The sequence below is a fragment of the Podospora pseudopauciseta genome (assembly GCF_035222475.1).
Source record: "Podospora pseudopauciseta strain CBS 411.78 chromosome 5 map unlocalized CBS411.78m_5.2, whole genome shotgun sequence".
Lineage (NCBI taxonomy): Eukaryota > Fungi > Ascomycota > Sordariomycetes > Sordariales > Podosporaceae > Podospora > Podospora pseudopauciseta.
In genome coordinates, this window is record NW_026946666.1 from 1,703,958 (window position 1) to 1,725,124 (window position 21,167).

General features: G+C 51.9%; 7 protein-coding genes across 7 annotated transcripts; 3 read left to right on the forward strand and 4 right to left on the reverse strand.

The window, feature by feature from the left end:
* Positions 1 to 291: 291 nt before the first annotated feature.
* On the reverse strand, positions 292 to 2,747 carry QC763_504260 (uncharacterized protein; the record flags this gene model as incomplete). Its single annotated transcript, XM_062913019.1, has 2 exons — positions 292 to 2,271; positions 2,328 to 2,747. 2 exons carry the CDS (start codon positions 2,745 to 2,747, stop codon positions 292 to 294), a joined length of 2,400 nt encoding a protein of 799 aa, XP_062764265.1.
* A 640-nt stretch (positions 2,748 to 3,387) lies between these two features.
* On the reverse strand, positions 3,388 to 5,709 carry QC763_504270 (uncharacterized protein). The gene is made up of 4 exons (XM_062913020.1): positions 5,075 to 5,709; positions 4,875 to 5,011; positions 4,344 to 4,808; positions 3,388 to 4,286 (listed from the first exon to the last, which is right to left on the reverse strand). Exons 1-4 carry the CDS (start codon positions 5,085 to 5,087, stop codon positions 4,098 to 4,100), a joined length of 804 nt encoding a protein of 267 aa, XP_062764266.1. The 5' UTR covers positions 5,088 to 5,709; the 3' UTR covers positions 3,388 to 4,097.
* A 569-nt stretch (positions 5,710 to 6,278) lies between these two features.
* On the forward strand, positions 6,279 to 7,556 carry QC763_504280 (uncharacterized protein; the record flags this gene model as incomplete). The annotated part of the gene is made up of 1 exon (XM_062913021.1): positions 6,279 to 7,556. The coding sequence occupies one exon, from the start codon at positions 6,279 to 6,281 to the stop codon at positions 7,554 to 7,556; it is 1,278 nt and encodes a 425-aa protein (XP_062764267.1).
* A 324-nt stretch (positions 7,557 to 7,880) lies between these two features.
* Positions 7,881 to 11,167, reverse strand: QC763_504290 (uncharacterized protein). Its single transcript, XM_062913022.1, has 3 exons — positions 9,749 to 11,167; positions 9,328 to 9,694; positions 7,881 to 9,266 (listed from the first exon to the last, which is right to left on the reverse strand). The coding sequence occupies exons 1-3, from the start codon at positions 10,019 to 10,021 to the stop codon at positions 8,338 to 8,340; spliced, it is 1,569 nt and encodes a 522-aa protein (XP_062764268.1). The 5' UTR covers positions 10,022 to 11,167; the 3' UTR covers positions 7,881 to 8,337.
* Positions 11,168 to 11,334: 167 nt separating this feature from the next.
* On the forward strand, positions 11,335 to 13,022 carry QC763_504300 (uncharacterized protein; the record flags this gene model as incomplete). The annotated part of the gene is made up of 4 exons (XM_062913023.1): positions 11,335 to 11,917; positions 11,982 to 12,036; positions 12,093 to 12,906; positions 12,973 to 13,022. Exons 1-4 carry the CDS (start codon positions 11,817 to 11,819, stop codon positions 13,020 to 13,022), a joined length of 1,020 nt encoding a protein of 339 aa, XP_062764269.1. The 5' UTR covers positions 11,335 to 11,816.
* A 450-nt stretch (positions 13,023 to 13,472) lies between these two features.
* On the forward strand, positions 13,473 to 16,301 carry QC763_504310 (uncharacterized protein; the record flags this gene model as incomplete). Its single annotated transcript, XM_062913024.1, has 1 exon — positions 13,473 to 16,301. The coding sequence occupies one exon, from the start codon at positions 13,473 to 13,475 to the stop codon at positions 16,299 to 16,301; it is 2,829 nt and encodes a 942-aa protein (XP_062764270.1).
* A 3,660-nt stretch (positions 16,302 to 19,961) lies between these two features.
* On the reverse strand, positions 19,962 to 20,936 carry QC763_0084630 (uncharacterized protein; the record flags this gene model as incomplete). Its single annotated transcript, XM_062906175.1, has 4 exons — positions 20,799 to 20,936; positions 20,567 to 20,742; positions 20,300 to 20,377; positions 19,962 to 20,279 (listed from the first exon to the last, which is right to left on the reverse strand). The coding sequence occupies exons 2-4, from the start codon at positions 20,612 to 20,614 to the stop codon at positions 19,962 to 19,964; spliced, it is 444 nt and encodes a 147-aa protein (XP_062764271.1). The 5' UTR covers positions 20,615 to 20,742; positions 20,799 to 20,936.
* Positions 20,937 to 21,167: the final 231 nt, after the last annotated feature.

The following is a 21,167-nucleotide window of genomic DNA, read 5'->3' on the forward strand; positions in this document are numbered from 1 at the left end:
GTTTGAAGGTTTATGTAATATGTCTTTGGCTTCCAGGATCTGCCTCTCTATTTTGATGTTTAGAGTTGATCAAGTTTGTTGTTTATAAAGAAACATACTATATCAACGACCATGTATATGTATCCGAATATCAGAAGCAACTAGGTGGTGGTCACATAAAACAAGACAAAATGTCTTTTTTTTTTTATCTTACAGATGCAAAAACGCTACACACACATACCGTAAACACCCCCATATGCAATGTCAACCTTATATCACCCTCTTAACAACTCCCCTCCCTACAACCTGATCTCAGCCCCAATGAGCCAAAACCTGCTTCTTCCCCTTCTTCCCCTTACCCCCCTGCCCTCCCTGCCCACCATCCTGCTGCTGCTGCACCTCCTCACCTGCCCCTCCCGCGTTTCCACTTCCACTTGCCGCACCACCACCACCACCACCACCACCACCCCAGCTAAATCCAGTATCCCTACTCACCCCAAAATCCCTCCTCACCACCCCCCTCCCATACCCAAAAATAGTCGTCTTTGGCTTCGGAGCAGCAGGCAAAGCAGGAAAAGCATCACTACTGTTCGTCTGCGGTGGCGGCCCCCTCTTCACCGCTCCCGTCCCAACGTGACTAGCAGTCGTGGTCTTCGGTGCCGGAGGTGCGCTGCTCCCCCCAGCGGTCCAACTTGGCTCTGCCGGCGCAGGTCTCGACGCAGAAGGAAGAGCAGGAAACGCAGCTGCCGAAGAAGCAGCAACACCCCTACCCCCCCCACCGCTCGACGCCGAAGCAAAAGACATCACCGACGCGTTACCCACACTCCCTCTCCTAGTGCTATTCTTCAGTTTCAACACCCGGTTCGAGTTAGCAGCAGCGCCATTGTTGTGAAGCGTGACTCTCGTCGGCGCCGCAGCCGTCGCCCACCCCGTCGTCGAGGTAGTAGCGCCGTGCATGCCCCCCAATCCCGGAAGGGAAGGATACTCCTCCTCCCTGTCCTGCGTTCTCGCCCTCCTGTTCTGCCACGCCGCGCGGAGAGCCTCTCCCTTCTTCTTGTCTTCAAACAACTCTGCTACTTCCCTCACCAGGGTCCCCAACGCCGTGTCGGAGGAGGTGTCGGCAAACAACGAAGCAAAGGCGTCAATGAGCTGGGTTGGGTTCATGCTTCCGCGGTTGTAGTTGGAGATGTATTGTCTAAAAGTGGCAATCTTGTTCTCGTTGTTGCCAAGGAGATTAGACGCGCGCTCGACGACAGCGTTGTGACGGGCCAAGCTGGCACGTTGTTCCTGGGTGAGAGATGACCAGTCGGTTATGGAGAGGTTTTCCATGGCGTCGATGGGTGCGGCGGTGGCAGCGGCAGCCGCACGAGCGGCTGCGATGGCTGGAGGTGGTGGTCGAGACGGGCCGGGAGCAGGGCCAGGTGGCGGTGCCCGGTTAGCAGCGCCGGATTGTATCGCCATCTGACGCTGAAAGGCAATCTCATCTCTTCGCAGAGGCTGGGCGGAGCTGGCAGGTATCGGCTCGTTGGCAGGGTCGGGCGCACGCCGACGCTCTTGATTTCTTCCGCCCCTAGGAGCCCCTCTCTCCTGCTCATATCTCTGGCGCAAGTCAAAGTTGGACATGTCTACCCTCCTCGCATCTCTACCGCTTCCTACAGACCCACCATGCTCAGAAAGCTGATGGGCCTTGAGATCCATTTCAGACTCGAACACAACAAACTTCTTCTCCAGACATTCCCGATCGTTGCAAAGAAAGTGATCCTTCTTGAAATGCTGCTCAAGTGCGTCGTAGTCGAGGAAATAATGCGGCTGCCTTGAATCTCTCCTATCACACAAGAAACACCGCTCGTGCTTGTTGCGGCAATGCTCATACAGCTTGTCGCTATCGTAGAACCTAGCTCCGCAGAAGCCGCACAGCGGATGTCCCCTGAAGCCGGTCTGGTCGGCCGCGCCGGGCTTGTCGTCGCCGTGGCGCATATGCTCGGTGAGCTGCTTGTCCGCAAACAGTTCGTGCTCATGTGTAAAGACCTTCTTGTTCCGTGTGCACAAGTCGCACATCTTCATGTGGTGCACATTGCGGACGTGTTGATGCAGGTCCTGCCAGCCCAGACCAGCAAAGTCGCACTCGGAATCCGGGCAATTGAACCTCAGCAAAAGAATGGTATCTCCCACAATCTCCTCCCCGGCGTATTTGATACCAATGTTGTCATCTGTGCTGGTAATATCCTTGGCCGTGTAGTCCTCGAAGCGCTTGGTTCCGTCATCGGTGAAGATAACATATGGCGATGATGTCTGCGCAGGTAGGTTAGTTCATGTTCTCCCAAATCATCCACGCTAGCGCTTCTCACCCTGCAATGGGGACAATCCTTGCTCTTGTAGAGCGCTCTCAACCGCAAAGAACAGATGTGACATGTGGTGTGGTTGCAGGGAGCAACAGAGAAATGGGTGATGGGGTTGGCGCAAATGAAGCAAGTTTCGGCATTGTCGTCGGCCTGGCCGTCTAGAGCCTCGGTCTTTTTGAAGTTGGGGGCCTTCTTTGGTTCCTGCGAAGCTGGATCTGTGGTGGCCGTGTTTCCAGTACGGTGGTGTCCGGCGCCTCCTCCTCGTCCTCCTCCACTACCACGCCCTCTACCACGAGAGTGGTCTCCCCTCCCACGGCCCCTACCGCCACGACCTCTGTCTCTGCCTCTGCCTCTGTCTCTGTTGCCGTCGCCTCTAGGTCCGCTGGGTGCCTGGTTATCGCCAGTAGGAGCAGCTCCGTCAGCCATATCGGTCTGGTAGGTGTCTATAAGGATTGGATCGAGGGTGGTTCTAATCGATGTCCGGAGCTTGACTCGCTGCGACAGATATCTGGAAATCGCGGGGTCTTCCAGGCCGGATGTCTATCGGAGCTGGTGCTGTTCTGCTTTAGATATGGAGCGGAGAGGTACAAAGTAGGTGCAGGAGAAGAGCAGGAAGGCAATCGCAATCACGACGAGATGGTATGCAGGTCGAGTTCGAGAATCAAAACAGAGAGACAGTGGGGGGGCGAGTACTTTGAAGGCTGGCGGCGAGGAGAGCTTCATGCATTTCAAAGCTTCCCACAGATTCCACGTTTGCTCAACTTTTTGGGGTTTCATTGGCGTCATTGGAGGGGTGCTCCGCCAAGCGGGTCTCAAACGGATCTAACCGGCGTTTGACCGGCCTCCTGATTGGCCCCAACCACCGTCGGCGAATGTGTCACTCGCCTGGGCTCTGCCCCTGAAAGCTTCACCCAACCACAGCCTTGGTAGTGTAATCTGGGGGAAGACTGGAGTTCAGCCTTGCAGAGTCACTCCCACTCCTGCAGCCTGCAGGTATTAATCATATCTATTCAGATGAACCAAGAGGAGGGAGTCCCAGGGCATGGCGCAGCAACATCGTTGGTGGTGTGGTGTGGCACTTGTACAGCCGCCATATCACAGAAATGCACCCTGCCGATAATGAACATCATATCCTCTGTTTGTTCAAGCCAACCGCTTCCAACATTAGCACTATGTTAATTCATGTAAACAAGATGGCCAATGTTCAGAGCACCTCCCTGCTCCTTGCTGGCCATTGACCCTACTAATGGCGGCAACAAACCCCCGACACAGTTCAACGGTTGTTCCACTCAGGCACACCCGACCCGGACGTTTTTACCACGTCCAAAAGTACCCATGTGATCCCCAAGCTTGTCCCGCTGAACTGTCGCTATTTTCCGCTTCAACAAATCATAGAAAATCAGGCTCGAAGGGGTGTAAACAAAGACCATGGAATGTGAGCCAAGCGCCAGATCCATACGACGCCGGAAAAAGTATTTGTGCTCCAATCCCGTTAACCATCCTATGCCTGGTGCGTCCCATTCAACCTTCAGAATCCAGTGAGCCAACCCTCTGACGAGTAAAGCACAGGCCAAGATCGAAGTCGTCCGGGGTGAAAAAGAAACAAGACTGAAATATGCCGTAAAGTAAACACGAGACGCCCAACCGTATCCATGCCAGCCATAAACGAGGCATAAATCCTGAGCCAAGAGAAATAAGATCAATCTCAGGACGATATGCAATGCGCGCCCCGCCTGCCTCACAAGGAAAAGAAAAAAATCCAAAACATGTCCGCCTCTAGGCCTCCTCGATGGGGTAGAGCTGGCTGCCCAAGAGCTTGTTCATGGAGAACATGTTGATCTTGTCCTGCCTGAAGACAGCCCTCAGCTTTTCGTCACAGTTAATGTTGCGTTTGTCGTTGGGGTCCTGGAGCTCGTTGGCTTTGATATGGTCCCAGAGCTTCTTGACCACCTGTGGGCGCGACAACTGTTTTATTCGTTAATGTGGGGGACGTACGAGGGGTAGCGGGAGCAAGGAACGTACCTGTGGCTCGCCACACACATCCGCAAGAGCCTCGCTGAGATTAAATGGCTTTTGAAAGCCTCCTCCGGCTTTTCTCTTTGGCTTTTCCTCGCCGTCCTCGACCTCGCTGTCATCATCGGACCTCACGCGTTTGGCGCTCTTTTTCTTGGCAGCCTTGGCCTTGGGCTTTGCTTTTGGTTTCGTGGTGCCAGCTCCGCGCGTGACACGGGCTCTTGAAAGTGCGTTCTCTTGAGCCTGAAGTTCGGCGGCGAGGCGACGGTCGGCATCCTCACTGGAGCTCTCGCGCTTCACCTTTTTCTTGGCTGGCTGCAGCGAGACTTGGATCTCTCCATCCTCGCCTCCATCCTCGCCTCCATCCTCGCCTCCATCCTCTGGAGAATAACCATTCGTTTCGGGAGGCGTTGCATCGGCATTGTTGGCGGATACGGCGTCGAAACGCGCTTCTATGAGCTTCTTGATTGCTTCCTAGTGGAGGGGCACAAAGTTAGAAACCAGTGCCAGCTTTTGCGCCGGGACCAGGAGTAAACGCACTTTCTGATCGCTCAGATCCTTCTCAATCGCAGCCTCTAGTCCTTGGCGAATCTTTTTCCTGGTAACTGTCTGGAGGTCGGCGGCGGCGAGGATGCCGTCAATGATTCGGCTGTACTCTGTGGTCTCCTCATCCGTCACTGGAAGCAAACGGGTCAGCAAAGAGAGCGGCATGGGGTGGAAAAGCTCCTGAATATTCGTACATGGTGCTGACATTGTGTCGGTGTCGCAAGGCGCATCAATTGATGCTTTGGAGGTTGGGGATGGAAGAATTGAAGAAGATCAGGTGCCGCGTGACGTGGTTTTGCGGAAAGGCCAGCGGCAGGCAGAGAAACGAGACGAAAAAGGCAGCGCTGAGATCTTGAGCTTGGATCAAAGGCAAAACTGAGCTCTGCGATTGAGAGAGAGGCGCTGTGCTGTGGAGCGCGCTGTGTGTTGTCGTCGCGATAGGCCAGTGACAAGGCCAAAGAGGGAAGGATTGTGTGTGTGGGTGGAGAAGATGTCTTTCGAGGCTGCTTGGTGGACCCTCTGGGGATAATGAAGGCGCTGGGATGATGGGCGTCGGGGCGTCGGGACAAGTATACCTACTAGACAAAGGAAAGAGGAAGAAAAAGGAACAGGGTAGCAAGAGCAAAAAGCAGACACAAGACAGAGCGAGAGAGAGAGAGGGAGAGAGAGAGAGAGAGAGAGCAGCGAAAGACGACGTTTGCGCAAAAGTTAGTGAGGTATCAAACTTGATGGTGGCTCAGGGCGTTCAAGGCTGATGTGGTTGAAAACGTTCGCATGAGGCGCGTGGCTGGAAAGAAAAGGTGGGGAGCTCGGCCTTGCTGGCGTCGATCCCTGTCCGGCCTGGCCCGTCAGAGCCAATCAATTCCCCGAATTGCAACGGCAGTCAGAATCGCACCGCTTTGGTTGCAGCCGCACGTGACCTGCCCGGGCTCCGCCAACAACGACGTCGAAGCTGTTGGCCTAACGGTCAACCAGACCAGGTCTTGATTATACAGGTAGTCTAAGATGCATCATATACTGGTATCATAGTCTGGACCGTCACTTCTGGGGGGATGTATGGCAAAGGTACAGGGCTGCCCTCTAGGCTTTAACAACCACAGTATGATGACAGAAGGGCAGAAATCTGGTCATATCAAAATCTTCTCTGGCTTTTGCTCACATCCCGGCTGACGTGCTTCTGCAAATCAATACCCGGCGCCGACAGACTCCAACTCGAGGCACGGAGTGGTGATCCAACCTAATCTCATGCGGGGTAATAGCATGCAGTTGCAATGTCCAGCACCATCTCTCGGTACTTGTTAATTAGCCCATCCATCACCAAGGTATAATGTCAGCAATCACTGCTCTTAAAACCACCATCCTTCCCTCATCTCCGCTTGAAAATGGACCATCCCCAACATGACACCCCCCTCCTCCCCCCCGCTCTCCATCATCATCATCGGCGCCGGTTTCGCCGGCCTCACCGCCGCAATCGAATGCCACCGCAAAGGCCTCACCAACCTCGTCCTCTTCGAAAAATCCCCCTCCCTCGCCCCCCTAGGCGACATAATCTCCTTTGGCCAAAACTCTTCCCGCATTTTCGCCAACTGGGGCAACCTCCCCGACCTCCTCTCCCCCATCATCCACAAAGCCGACCAAGTCCACTTCCACGACTCCTCCGGCCGTTTTGTGACAACCCAATCCTTCAAAGAAGAACACCTCGCCTGGGGTGAGAGAATAAACGGCCACAGAGGGGAAATCCACTCTTTAGTCTACTCCCACGCCCTCTCCCTCGGGATCCCCATCCGGTTGGGGGTGACAGTGACAAAATACTTTGAAACCCCGTCCCACGCAGGGGTTGTCACCTCCTCAGGGGAAGCTCACACCGCAGACCTCGTCATCGCAGCCGAAGGCGTCCGTTCCAAAGCCAGAACCCTCATCCTTGGGGAAGAAGACCACCCCCTCCCCTCAGGCTACGCCGTCTTCCGGTCTTGGTTCCCCACCCCCCTTTCTTTTTTTTCTTCCCCCTTAACATCCCACCTCGTCTCAAGAGGCGACACCCACAACGCCTGGATCGGCACCGACGTCCATTTTTTAGCGGCGAGCATCAAGAACGGCAAAGAAATCTCCTGGGTGTGCACCCACGTCGACACATCCGACATATCCGAATCATGGCAATTCCCCGGTTCGAAACCAGCCGCGCTTTCGCTCCTCCAAAACTGGGATCCGGTCGTGAAGGAACTGGTCAAGGCTACTCCCGAGGAGAAACTGTTTGACTATAAGCTTGTCTTTCGCGATCCCTTGCCTACGTTTGTCTCACCGGAGGGGAGGACGATACTTGTCGGGGACGCGGCGCACCCTTTTTTGCCGACGTCGATTCAGGGGGCGAGTCAGGCTATGGAGGATGGGGTGGTGCTGGCGGTTTGTCTTGATAGGATCAAGGGGGATGGGACAAAGGTGAAGGAGGCGGTGAGGGTGTGGGAGGGTTTGAGGTATGAGCGGGTGCATCGGGTGCAAAAGACTGGGGTTACGACGAGGGAGCAGTGGCATAAGGCGGATTGGGATGTCATTTGGAAGGAGCCGGAGGTGTTGCATTTGAAGCGGGAGGGGTGGATACTGGATTTTGATTCGGAGAGGGATGCTGAGGAGAGGTATGAGAGGGTGAGGGAGGGGTTGGTAAAGGAGGGGAGGTTGTGAGATAGAGTTTGGTTAGAATGTTAAATTTACCTGAGTTGGAGAAGTTATTGGGGAGTTGGAGAAAAGGTCGATGACAGTAATGATGCAAAGACAGTCGCGGTCCACAGGGGCAGAATCATGGTTTATATACCAGGTCAAAAACACATCATTCAACCAGCCCCAGCACCCTCCACAACACCCTCGTGGTCAAATGGCCAGGGTATTGGGGCTGTCCCCCGCCGGGGCTCATCGCAGCCCCGTAGCCCCGAGACACCCATCGTTCGATTCTTGGTTAAAACCTCTGGGTTTTCGTAACCGGCCAACGCCCGTGAGCGTTTTGCCCTTTTTTCTTCTCACAGTCTATTATTGACTACCTCGGCAATCGACCTCACCAAGTTCATCATCTGATAATTGATTTTTATTTTCATCATCATGTTCATAACCAGTGGACTGGTCTCAAAGCTTTGGGTTCACAGGAACCTCGTACTATCTGATACAAGAACAGCTGCCAGTTCAATGCCAGGGCAGTCCGCACAAAAGTCGCAGGCAACAAGAAAAAAACATCATTGATTAAACGACATAATATTTTCGAACAGGCGGCCCCATCCCAAACCTCAACGCTACACATAATCAACGCTCGCAACATGAATAAACCGGGTATCCCAAGGTCATGACCGTCCGCACCCAAAACGAAAACGAAAGAACGACCAAGACAAATGCAAGATGCTCCAAACCTTCCCTTACCAACCGTTCCCAACCCGAAACCAAAACGAAGACCCCGAAACTCATGCCCCATGCGAACCTACACAATTCTCCCCGCTGCCCCCATCCACTGCCTATCACTCGGCACAGAGTCCATCCTTTGATGATAATGATGCAACGTCTGCTCTTGCACCTGTGCCGTAGTCATCTGCACTGCCGCTGGCATAGGCAGATCCGGCAGATCATCCGGCATCGGCCTATTTGGAAACGGCACACTCGGCATCCCTATCCTGTCATTCACTTCATACTCCACGCTGACCTCTTCCGTCTGGATGATCTTCCCAGGCGGCGGCTCAAATTCATCCCCTGCCTCGTCACTCCCAAAAGAATTCGTGCTCTGGTTCCTCGATCGTATCCTACTCCTGCTCCTCGACATGGAGCCCCGTATCGACGACCCCCTACTCCCACTGGGGTACCCATTCGGGTTAAACATCCCAGCACTGAACCTACTAAACCTCGACAGTCGTGACAACCTGATGACGGACCCTGACCTGCTCCCCGGCCGCCCAGAAGAACCTCCGACATTGGTTTCTTTGTTACTGCTGACTCGACTCGCCCGGCTCCAACTGGATTCATTGCGACGATGTCCCTGGGAACTGATGACCGTCGAGCTGCGACCTGTGCCCTGCGCGTTGGAAGAACCAGTGTAAATATCGTGATAAAACTCTGCCGGGCCGGGCGGGGGCCCGTTGTGCTTGAGCAGAGCGCGGAGTATAGGAATCGAAGCGGCAACGATGGTGATTGCGCCCTCGGCTGCGGCCAGAATGGCGAGCTGGGTCGTGGACTCGGTAAACGACGCGTCGGAGATGGAGGGAAGCTGTGTTATCTTGATGATGGAGGTGACGCCGGCAAAAACACCCATGCTCATGGCGACGAGGACGCCAAACTTCTCCTTCTTGTTCATGGTGAGCTTCCAGATGATCTTCCAGGGGAGCAAGGCGAGAACAATATCCATTGCGCCAGAGTAGACTGAAAGCATGTCAGCCAAACGTAAGTCCCTTCTTTTGGTGCAATCGGAGACTCGACTTACTGGCTGTAAAGATGTTATACCTAACCTGGTAATGCTTGGACCAGCAACTTCCCTCCAGATTTGGCTGCCAGATCTTTGCAATTGGCGTGCACTGCCCCCACGTGAGCGCAATCGCCACCCCGAGCGAGAGGTTAACCGTCACGATGATGAACCAGACCAGCCACTTCATCCATCCGTTTGATATGCGCAAGATGGTGATGGCAAACGAGGTCTTGCTCCAACAAGCGGCCAAGATGGAGAAGGTGCCGGCCAAGTTGCAGTATAACAGATAGATGTTGAGGTTCTTGAAGTTGAAGAGCGAGAGTGACCGACCAAAACCGTAGGTGACAGAGACGGAGACGAAGGCACAAGACAAGGCAAGTGCTATCTGTGGCATTGTCAGATAGCTGCTGGGTAGGGGATAGGAAAGGGCACCACTCACCCACGAAGCAATAAGAACATGATCATCCCACCACAACCCTCGATGCCTCAAAGACTTGGAGTACACCCTCAGTGCCAGAAAGGCCGCCGACAAGGCAGTCAAAAACCAAATGGTAAAGTTGATCTGGTGCCCATAATCCACCGTCTGCTTGACCTTGAACCCTGGCGTTTCCGCCTCACCCCGTGCTACCTTGGTCGAGCCATGCGTTGTCGTGGGCTCATGGGAATATGACGTCAAGTCGGTCGTCGTTATGGTGGCAGTAAAGTGCGACATCAGAGTCGCAGCACGCCAGCTTCGCAGAAGATGGCGCTGGCAACGGCGAGGACAGCAACAACAACAAACTACCCGACGACGGCGGTTCCGCTCAACGGCTGCCTCATCTGCCAGTGGGTGGGGTGCAAGGGGGGAACGATCAACAAGAGAAAGCCAGTCCGGGGAGAAAAATCTGGGGCAAGGCGGGATGGCTGCCCGAGATATTGGGTGAGCCGTTCATATCATGGATTCCCCGGACTCTCCCACAACCCGAGGACGGCGAACAAAAAACGAGACGATTGATGGCGATCCCACAGCAGCCGGACGATCGACACATGGTATGTAGCATACCATCACCCCCTCCCCCAAAAAGTCCCCTTCTGTAGCTACCTTGACCCGATTCCTGCGTGATTTACGTAGCTGTTTGCAGGGTTGAGGACAAATGGAAGCAAAGATTGCAAATGACAAGGACAGGCGTCCCACCAAGCACGACACCAACTCCACACGTGCGTATTCGGGGGCCGCCAATGCTGTGCGCGATGTTCCCCAGAAAGAAAGGTGTGGTGGAGCACGGGGCATGGCGTGTAAGTGTCGGAGCTTGGACTCTCGTCTCACATTGCCCGTTTATTACCCCTGGATCTTTGGGGAGGCTCTGTTCTCGGACATCGTTGGAGGTGGATGACAGTGGGAACGTTAATGCAACGACAACGGCGGCGATCCAACGAGTGACAGTTCAACGTTTCGTCTTGGGATGAATCACACGCTGTAGGGCAACTGTGGTCGGTGATGAGCATCTGTGCTTTTTCCGTAAGCGTGGTGTCCAAATGGCTTGGCGTTCTGCGAGGTGTTCACGCACAGGCCATTAATTAGTGAGGTCTTGGATGCAGTACGACCAATTGGGATTTTGCTGCGACGAATTCTCGACGGCGTGTGCATCGTGTGCATACCGAACACGATGTTTAATGAAGGATTGCAATCTTGCGCATAAGGGGGGATTTTTTGGACTGTGTAGTGGAGGTTGGTTATCGTATCTCAGGTGAGCAGCTGCCAACCGGCTGATGACTTGACTGTATTAGTCGAGTTGATCTCTCGAGGTCGTCAACGTCGTGATATCTCGTGGCCTGTGTGATGTTGCTTTGAAAATAGACCACGGAAAATGAAAACGACAGTGTAGAAATATTCAAGTGCAGATGTGTGTGCGGAAAGTTCCGCTCCATACAGCCGACCCAATCATGGACTGCTGCCTATCTGAAAGCTTGAAGTTGGGAAGGAGTCCTCAACCTCTCAGGTAGGTACGCTCGTACAAAACGTATAAACCACATTTATTTTCAACTAATAAGCTTTGGACGTTTTGTTCAGGTTTGCCTTGTCTTTTCATGATCTCCAAGCTTACGAAATAGACCACAATTGGCGAACCAAGCTCACCCCAGTTTCGGCACAGATCCGGGATCAGGACAGGCAACTATATGCAAGCAATTATCAGCCCCATTTGCTATGAATCTATCTCTTCCTGGACTCATTTGCCGGTACTCCCCAGTGCCGAGAAGCAATGCGGCAGCAGCCATGCCGACAAACTTATCCATCAATCAGATGACTGGCCTTGGAGTACCGGCTCCAAGTTAGACGACCTCTCTATATTGACCTCCAAAATAGACAAGATCAGCCAAAAATTTCAAATGAATCTAGCACACCTCCAGCGGCGACATCACCAAACTTTGTCCCCTTGGCCATGACATTTAGCCATGCCTTCCGACTCTTTCATTCTTGTCGTTGTTGATATCGACAACAACAGAGACTGAGTCGCGACACCTCCAACATGCACATACGTTTCCTTGCGGCCGTGGCGCTGACAGCGTCGACGGCAAGCGCCCTGCTACGCTTCTCATGCTCGCAGCTCGTGGTTGAGCGACTTGACCCGTGAGCCCCTCGTTTCGTTAAATACCTAACGATCCCAGACTGACCACGAATCTGTGCCCCTTAGCTTGGTCAATCCTGGAATGGCTCCATCTCCACATCTTCACCAAATCGTCGGAGGCGTATGTTGGTCCTGATACCCCCCCTCGAATGAAAGCAAAGACTGACTAGTTGGTAGAATGCATTCAACGTCACGATGGATCCAGCAACACCACCTCCCTCTCAGGCGACATGCACCACTTGCACCTTCGCCGACGACTTTTCCAATTACTGGACAGCCATCCTCTACTTCCGTGCTCGAAATGGGTCGTTTATTCGGGTGCCGCAAAAGCCAAATATGGGGTTTGAAGCTGCCAATGGTGGCATGACGGTCTATTACACGCCCTTCTTCACTGGCCGTGGGGGGCCGGGCACCGTCACGGCTTTCAGACCTGGTTTCCGAATGCTGATCGGCAAACAAGAATACCGCACCCGCGAAGAAGCCTCGAGATTCCGACAACTTACATACACATGTCTGCAAAACATTCTGACCCGCACTGGAGAGACGCTCGATATGCCCAAGCGGCCTTGCCCGGCAGGAATCATGTCAAATGTCCGATTTCCAACTTGCTGGGATGGCAAGAATCTCGATACGCCCGACCACATGGCACATGTTGCCTACCCTGCATCTGGTACCTTCGAGAACAATGGCCCATGCCCGGCATCTCACCCCGTCAAGATTCCACAGCTCTTCTTTGAAGTTATTTGGGACACATCCAAGTTCAATGCAAAGGACCTATGGCCCGAAGATGGCAGCCAGCCATTTGTCTGGAGCCAGGGCGACGAGACTGGGTTCGGAAATCACGGTGATTATATTTTTGGCTGGAAAGACAATGCTTTGCAAATTGCCATGGACTCCAATTGCGATAGGTGCCCACAGCTCAAGTCTCAGAGCTTAGCCACGGGAAACCAATGCATAGGCCCTCTCCATGTGCGCGAGAAGATTGATGGCTGTAAGCTTCTACCTCTCTTCCAGTTCCAGAATGACGTTGCACGGGCAATGCTGACCATGTCTCTAGGGTTGGATGCTATTCCTGGGCTGACGCCTGACCTCAAGTATCGGAACTAAGTGTAAAAAGACCATAACAAAGATGTTGCGGCCTGGTACTAAGTACAGAAGCACGGGGCTTCCTTTGTTTGGACAATCTCACAAGGGCTTAGTGGGGGGTTCTTTGACTCCAGCTCAAGGACATTTTGGGTGGTGCCTCCAGTTGGATTGTTTCAGCTCGCCACCATTGCAGATGAGCATGGTTCTTTCGGACTGGAATTGTTCGGTACAGTCCTCATCCAGTGAATATTTGTATTAATACGAAGCAAATCACGATATCAGTTGGTTTTCAGACCACAAGCCTCTTTACCACTCTTTTTCGCTCTGGAAGTGACCCCCTTTACCGCGATGACACATCCGACAAGCCTGTTGAATGCTTTCTGTTACACACTGTAGCAGATATCAACTATGAACAGCTCGAGAACCGGACAAGAACCCTTACCCAAGTCTTTTGCACGCCTCAAGAACTGAATGAACCGACAGCTTGGCTATGATCGCATCCTGCACAAGCTCTTTGTCATTCAGAATGGCGAGGAGAAGGATCTGGAATATAGATCTGACTGGGAACAACTACTGATTCAGATTGCTTGCAGCGAAGAAGATGATCGGTATGTCGAGATGGAATTTCGACCTGATCTGGAAGATCTCCCCAATGATCTTTGGAGAATTGGAGGGAGTGATAAGCCACCCGTCACAGACAAGCCCTCTTTCTCCCTCAAGCCATCCAATACTACCGAGGAGGAATACAACAGAGCGGTCTTGTCAGCAGTACCACCACCCTCCAAGGGGTCACTTGAGGAACCTGACCAGCCGAATTTCTCAGACTGGGATGACTTTCCTGAGATGGCTCTTGAGCTCGACTTCATCACAGAGAGCGAGTACTGGGACATGAAGTTCCGTCAGCGCCACGCCAAATATCCTACCGGTCTTACTAAGCCGGGGTTTCTGTCTAAGAGAGAGTATACCCACGAGGTCATCAGTCCTTGGTATTTTCTTCCCGACAGGTTCTTTGAAAACACCCCCCCCAGCTCCCCGAGAAGCGTTACCACGAGCATTGTGTCTGCTACCGAAACATTCTATATCGCAACCACTGAATCACCGATTATCTCGAGCCCTCGTGCCTCTCCCGAGAAACATGACGAAAAGGCTGAGCCAAATGTGGACAGTTACCAGATCACTACCACCGAGGATCCGGATTACGGCGCAAACTACCGTGATGTCATTGATGACAGCCTCGGGGCCTATAATGATGGCGATACGGAACGCGAATGGAACTCTTGTCTTGAATTCTTCGGCGTCCATGCGGAGGAGTACAGGAGACAGCTCGCCATCAAGGCGTCCTCGGCCACTCACAGCACCCGTGTTCCCGTCAAAAAACTTCCCGGCATGACTGTTGGTTTGTTCGACTACCAGATCATGGGCGTCTACAATCTCCTCAATTTTGTTCTGAATGATGTCAGGGGTGGGTTTCTAGCGGATGAGCAAGGTTTGGGAAAGACACAAGAGATGTTTGGTGTCCTCCTTCTGGCTCACAACCTTCGGCGATGTAAGGCTGATGTTACTGAGTTTTGGAGTCCATCGGCCAAGGGGAAAGCTGTCAAGAAAGGACCGGCTAACAAACATAACGCCAAGAACTCAAAAGGTGCTCGATCCTGCCCTTATGATCAGAAATGGGGGTTCAAATGCTATTGCTACAACGAACTTACCAGAAACCTGGCTGATCGCCTTCCCGATGGACCCAATGTCATTATTGCGCCGGCAAGAAACTGCGGACCCATGGTCAAGGACGCAAAGACCAAACTGGACGGCAAGGTCATCAGAGTCCGTGGTTACGGCACTGACATTCACATGACTGACAAGGACTCCAAGTTGACCTCTGCCGAGCTCGCGTCTCTGCGGAGTGGTAATGCCACAGCTCAGAGCTACTTTGTCATTGTCGTCTCTCCGGAGTCAATCCACAAGCTGGTTGCCGAGTTCGCCAAGAGCAAGACCACCTTCACTTCCGGAACCGTCATGCTGGACGAGTTTCACCAATACGCTGCCTCCACTGGCGAGGTCAACCGCGTCACTGTCTGGCTTAAGCACCTTAGGACCTCCAGTATCAATAACAAGCGACTCATTCCTCTGGTTTATTTTGTGTCTGGCACACCTTTTGAGAACTCCCCCTCCGACCTCCGCTCTGCCCTTGAAGTCCTCGAACGACCTCAAATCTGGAGCAAACCCGACCACCCCTTATCATCCGCCACCGTCGCCCACCTCGACGAGTGCATCAAGCTCTTCGACTCCTACACTACCTCCACCACCCAAAGATCTCCCTTTCCCCAAACCAAAATCAACGAATACTACCACCGCCTCGACAAGCTCCTCACCCACCTGATGGTCCGCCGCCTAGCAACCGACACCTTCCAATCCACCAAACTAACCTCCCTCGGCAAACTCAAAGTCAACATCATCGACCACACCCTTCCCTCATGCCACATCCCCCCCCTGCAATCTCTCGCCTCCACCACCATCCCCCCCACCGCAAACCTCAAACTCCCCACCACCGGCCCAGATCTCCTACTCAAACTCCGGTTATGCGGAACCTTCCCTTCCATCGCCAGCACCACAACAAATTTCACCTTTTCCCCCGAGGAGGTATCCACCTTCCTCACCACCGCCTCCGGCAACCCCTCCAAAACACCCTACTTCCCTCACCTCCTCTCCTTCACCCTCCTCTCCCCAAAACTCGCCACCATCTCCTCCATCATCACTCAGATGGTCAACGACAAGACAAAAATTCCAGGGGAGTCCTCCTCCTGCAAAAAGCTGGTTTTATTCTCCCCCCTCGAGGCGGAATCGCTTCTGCTGTTTCTGTGGCTTACTAACCCTAAGCCGGAAGGGGTGAAGCCGGTTTATGTTCATGGGAATATGACTGGTCTGGAGAGGCAGAGGGTGATTGACAAGTTTTTGGAGGTGGGGAACGCGGCGCCGAATGTGCTGGTTGCGCCGACGGGGGTTTGTGGGACGGGGTTTAATCTACAGAGGGCGGGGTATTTGGTTTTGACGGGACCGACGTGGACGAGGAGGGAGGGGAGGCAGGTTTTTGGGCGGGTGCATAGGGTTGGGCAGAGGGGGGTGGTGAGGTTGTGGGAGTTGAGGGGGGGGTGGAATCCGGGGGAGAGGGTCGTTTTGGGGTTGGGAGGTGGGTTGGAGGTTGGGAATGGGTTTGTTGAGGGGGTGGGGAAAGGTGAGGGGGAGGAGGACAAGAAAAAGGGGGAGGAGGACGATGATGAAGGGAAGGGTAAGGAGGTGGGGTGATGTTTTCTTTTTTGCACGTTTTGAAATTTGTTGATAGGAGTTTAGGGGCAAGGTAGGTAGTTAGCATGCTCTGGAGCATGGTTTACAATGTATTTGGTGTGTTTTCCTTGAAAGTTTGTCTTTGTGTAGCCATTGAGAGATGTCACTACATCTGACTCTCATTTGCATTCCTATCATCACCGCTGCCTGCAGGCCCGTAGACAGTCAACCTAATACCAAAACAAACTCCGACCAACCCAATCCTGGCTTCTTACAAACCATACAGAAGCGCTTGCCCAGAAAAGTCTAGCATATCCGCTCCCAGCAAATACTCATAGCCGACCCGCTGACTTTGAACTAGGTCTGTTGTTTACCACAACACGCCAAGACTCAGGGGTTGATCACAAACCTCAAAACAAACCGGCGGTGACTCGCACACAAGAGCATTCATTGCTCAGGGCTACCAGTTATACTTTTTCCATGTGTTGTGTATTTAATTATTGCTAGATCTCACACGAAAGGTCTTTTCTTCCCAACAACTTCTCCATCACAACTTGAGCCCCTGAACCCGGGGGAGAGAGAGAGACCAACTCATCACAGTTGCTCCTGATGACAACTTGCGGTCTGTGTCTGGTAGCGGGAGCATAGATATTTTGCCGTCCGATCTCACGGTCAGTATTGTTATGGCTTCGACAACAAGCTGTTTTTCGACTTGCTCTTGTGATTCGAACTGTGGGCAGCTTGGGGGATGCTCTGATGTCAAGACAACGATGGCCAGTGGAACACCACGGATTATCAGGCTAACCAACTTTTCTATAATGCCTAAGTAGTAGCATTCGTCTTCTACTACACTTTTCTAGGCTTTATTCATGATGCGCCAGCAGGCTTCCAGTCTCCTGTTTACCTAGGAAGCATCAACACCGGGCAATGGGAGCAAAAATACTTTTCCACCCGAAATCTCTAGACCCTATCATCTGATTCCAAAACACAATTTTCCAGTTATTGCTCTTGCAATCCTAGCTCTTGCTGGTTAGGTCACTCTCTGATGTCGTCATCAACGCCGACAGCCAGTAAAACCTCATTGATTATTTAGCTATTGGAGTTTTCTGTTCACTTCAAGAGCAACTATTGTCTTATTTTATTTATCAACCGTCCAGAGCAGCCAGTAAGACCACATCAATTATGGAGCAAATAGACTTGTTCAGGAGCAACTACTGTCTTATCTCCCAGGCTCGCTATTCACCGGCTCCCAATAATTGACGACGTCGTCATGGGTGGAATCTTGTCCTCCTGGTCGAGGATGCGATGCTTTTACTTTTCCCGCTCTCTCCCTCTTTGTCCCCTCACACTCAACAACCTCCAGAGCCCTTTCCTTCTTATATCCAACATTAGCCAGAACAACTCTGGGCAGAGGGCAAACTCTCCAATACCTCCAACACCTCCAACACCACCAATCACCAGCAAAATGCCTTCCCCTACATCATCCCACAGCCCCGACTCACACCATTCCGGCCACGGTTCAACCTGGTTCCCGACCGCCGGCTTCACCTGGAAGAACAGCAGCGAGTCTTCCAAACTCAAGGTCCTCCGCATCACCGAGCGGAACAGCACCCTCGTCCGCGCGGTCGGGACAGCTGCTCATCACCACTTTCAAGGATCTTGCTCGGATGAGGCTCGACTCGCCTGCGCGCGAGCACATCCTGGATTTTCTCTCTTGTGCTCACGAGGGTTGCCGCTTTGGCAGGGAGTTGTCTGAGAACATGTGGTAGGTCATTCTCCAAGCTACGAAAGCGCAATGTACTAAGCCTTTTGGACTTTGCAGGATCGAGTCTGGGTGAGTATCTTCGCAGACCTCCAAGACTCAGCAGGATGGTATGTCAATCAAAAAAATGGCTTTACACGACTGTTTCCGTGGAGATCTTTCACTGATACATGTTCTTTCTTACCTCCCTCTATAGCTGAGAAGTCCGACATTCCCGAGCTTGCCCAGGCTGCTGATGGTCTGCTCAAGGCTTGTAACGAGGATGGCAATGAGTGGGAGTGAGCTTCGCTCGAGATGATGGCATACCTGAATGAGTTGCTTGGGGAGGTTTCAGACTGAGTTTGTTGACTCTTTCTAGAAAAGGTGTCACGGGGGTGGGTTAGGTAGGCCGATGGTTTCATTCTCAGGCGTTAGTGGTCAATCGATTCAGGGATTCTTTTTTTTCTTCTTCAAAAAGTTTGATGTCGCTGCACATGATCATATATCAAAACCTTTGTGTCTTTCCTGTCCTTTCCTGTAGGCCTCAATTGCTGTGAGATGGGAAGTGATTATACAGCCTGAACATGATTACACCAATTATAAACTTCAGACACATTTAGACCCGTTTGTATTGGTAAAACCACATCACAGAAACAGTCAGCTCCTCACTTCGAGTCCTTCGAACCAGGCTTCGCACCTCACGAGGAACGGACAACCATACTTCCCGCTCACCCTTGGGTCTGTCCGGGATCTTGCCCATTACAAGGGCCTCTTTTGCTTTGATATTCTGCTTGGATCGACATGATGGTACTCTTGCCAATCACTTCTGGAACAGACACTTGGAGCCCTTGGTCGTTTACATCAACAGAACTTTTAACCCTAACGGTTATCTTTTAAAATAAGATAAATATTTGGATTAGTGAAGAGGTTCGTTTAGATGGGTATAGATAGTTGCTTGGATTAAAAAGCCGATACTATCAAAGTTGATATCCACCATTCAATACGATGTGGCATGTTTGGTATCTTCTGTTATTTTGAGTCTCTCGCCGCGTTACTCCTAACTTCAGCACAAAAGAACCTGACAACAAGTCATCATCTGCGAAGGCTTATTTGTTCCATGATCTCTTTGGGTGTTTTTTAGATAATGAAATGCGCCCTAGCTCTTCTAAAATGATACCGCATTGTTTATAGCTTGGTTTTCCCATTGTTCTTTTACCTCGCTGCCAGGCTTATATTGCACATGCTATATCACTGACACATTTGGCCCACACCCGGTGCTTCCGATTATTATTTCTCCTCTTTGATGTATATTTTCAACCTTGAAAATCACACTGTTTTACCAGGTGAGTGACTATCAGGCAATACGAAAACCCCTTTTGTATTTTTTTCTCTTTATATGTTTACACCCTCCAAGTGTCATATTAAACACTTAGGGACATGAACGACACCCACAAAAGCTAACGATGCTGAGTTATCTTTATGATTACCTGGATTTCGATCAGTTCGCCTAAGGCTCTGGCGTTTGTCGAACTTAAAACCCACATTTGATATTCCTCCCACCATATCTTACCACACGGTAGCCTTAACCAGGCGCTAACGACCACCAAGACCAGAGAGGTCCCCGTCCATATCACAGGGATTGAACATGCTAACTAACTGCACAAAGTGTGGTTGCTCCCAGTATTCACCTTGTCCCACCTTTTGTCAGGCCTACACGTGGGTTACTCTGTGGTTTTAGAGCTTCTTTTCACAGACTCGTATAGTTTTCTTTTTCTCTGTTAGGTTTCTATACCTATCTATGTAAACTACCTATATTCTGTAGCATTTGTGTAAATCTCCCTTAACTCGAGCAAGGCCAAAGCAAAATCGTATAACCAACACACCAGCTCACAAAACATCGATTTCCATTCCCATCCAGCCATCTGCCTTATTCATACCAGTCAAAAACCCAGGCAGGCCAACAACTTATCCAGGTGCTTCTCATTATCATTCCTGCATTCAATAATCACCTCCTCCGTCGGACGGGCCAAAATTTCCGCGTTGGTAACACGCCACGGCAAAATCGCACACAGGATCGCATCAACATCAGCCACCTTATCAGTTCCATCAATAGTCCTCGGTCGCCTGACTCCTTCAGCCTCCAATGCCTCCCATTCCCGTGCAACAACCCAATCAACTCCCGAGTCTGATTCGCTAGTAGATGGCAGGGAGGCAGGAAACCCATGAAGCTTGGCATCCCTCAATGCTACCTCCCAACTCTCTTTATCGCAGGACCAACCTCGAAATTGACTCCCAAGCCCGTCAAATGAGCGAAGAAACTCGTAAGCAGGTTAGGAGATTCAGGCAAAGTCGTAATCTATTAAGGCGGTTATACGCCCCGACGTCTCGTCTAAATAAGACGTTGGTTAGGCCTAGATTGGGCATGGTCAGCTATCGACAAAGACAAGGCACAAGAGTCTGATATGGTTGGTATTATCACTGAAATCACAGTGCACCACCACCTTGTCATCCTTACCGCTCAATAACCGATGAACTGCTCACATACTCTGTCAAAGGTTTCCTGTGTCTTCACAATAATTACTGACGACTGCATCGTGATATATCTCAGCACCAGCGTTGACAGCTATCGAGTGCGAACGGGTCACATTTCTCCCGTGCATTTGGCATTGAAACATCACCATTTCAGGGGGGAGCCCAACCCTCACAACGACAAACTGTGGGCTAATTTGTATGATTGTGAGTACCCATGGCCACACCGTCCCGCGCAGGACACTTACTAATTGTTTTTCCAGTTGGAATCTCCAGAATCAGCACGGAGGAGGCGAGACCAATGGAGAACAAGACACTTCCAATACCCGGCGATGATAGGTGGATATGCTGTCCAGCTGGCTGTTTTCAACCAACTTCACTGCCTGGTGTGATTAGTGATTCTCTTATTCTTAGTCTTGAATCTTGATCGCTCGGGATTGGTTTCGCTGACATGCGGCAACAAAATATGAGACGAAAGGGCATCTATCGTGGGGTGACAAGTCAAAACACGGATGACTCGATGGGGATTGAGCACATAGATCACTGCATTGATATGCTACGGCAAAGCATTATGGTTAGCCGCAATCATCGACCCCTTAACCTTCTGGATATCTAGG

What these genes read in the sequence shown, in the direction of transcription:
- QC763_504270 (XM_062913020.1), bottom strand. An exon ending in AGGATCTGAGCGATCAGAAA is followed by an intron (nt 4,809 to 4,874) that starts GTGCGTTTACTC and finishes CCCCTCCACTAG; the next exon opens with GAAGCAATCAAGAAGCTCAT. An exon ending in ATGTGTGTGGCGAGCCACAG is followed by an intron (nt 4,287 to 4,343) that starts GTACGTTCCTTG and finishes CGAATAAAACAG; the next exon opens with TTGTCGCGCCCACAGGTGGT.
- QC763_504290 (XM_062913022.1), bottom strand. Translation starts at nt 10,021, where the DNA reads ATGTCGCACTTTACTGCCACCATAACGACGACCGACTTGACGTCATAT. An exon ending in ATGTTCTTATTGCTTCGTGG is followed by an intron (nt 9,695 to 9,748) that starts GTGAGTGGTGCC and finishes ACAATGCCACAG; the next exon opens with ATAGCACTTGCCTTGTCTTG. An exon ending in GTATAACATCTTTACAGCCA is followed by an intron (nt 9,267 to 9,327) that starts GTAAGTCGAGTC and finishes ACATGCTTTCAG; the next exon opens with TCTACTCTGGCGCAATGGAT.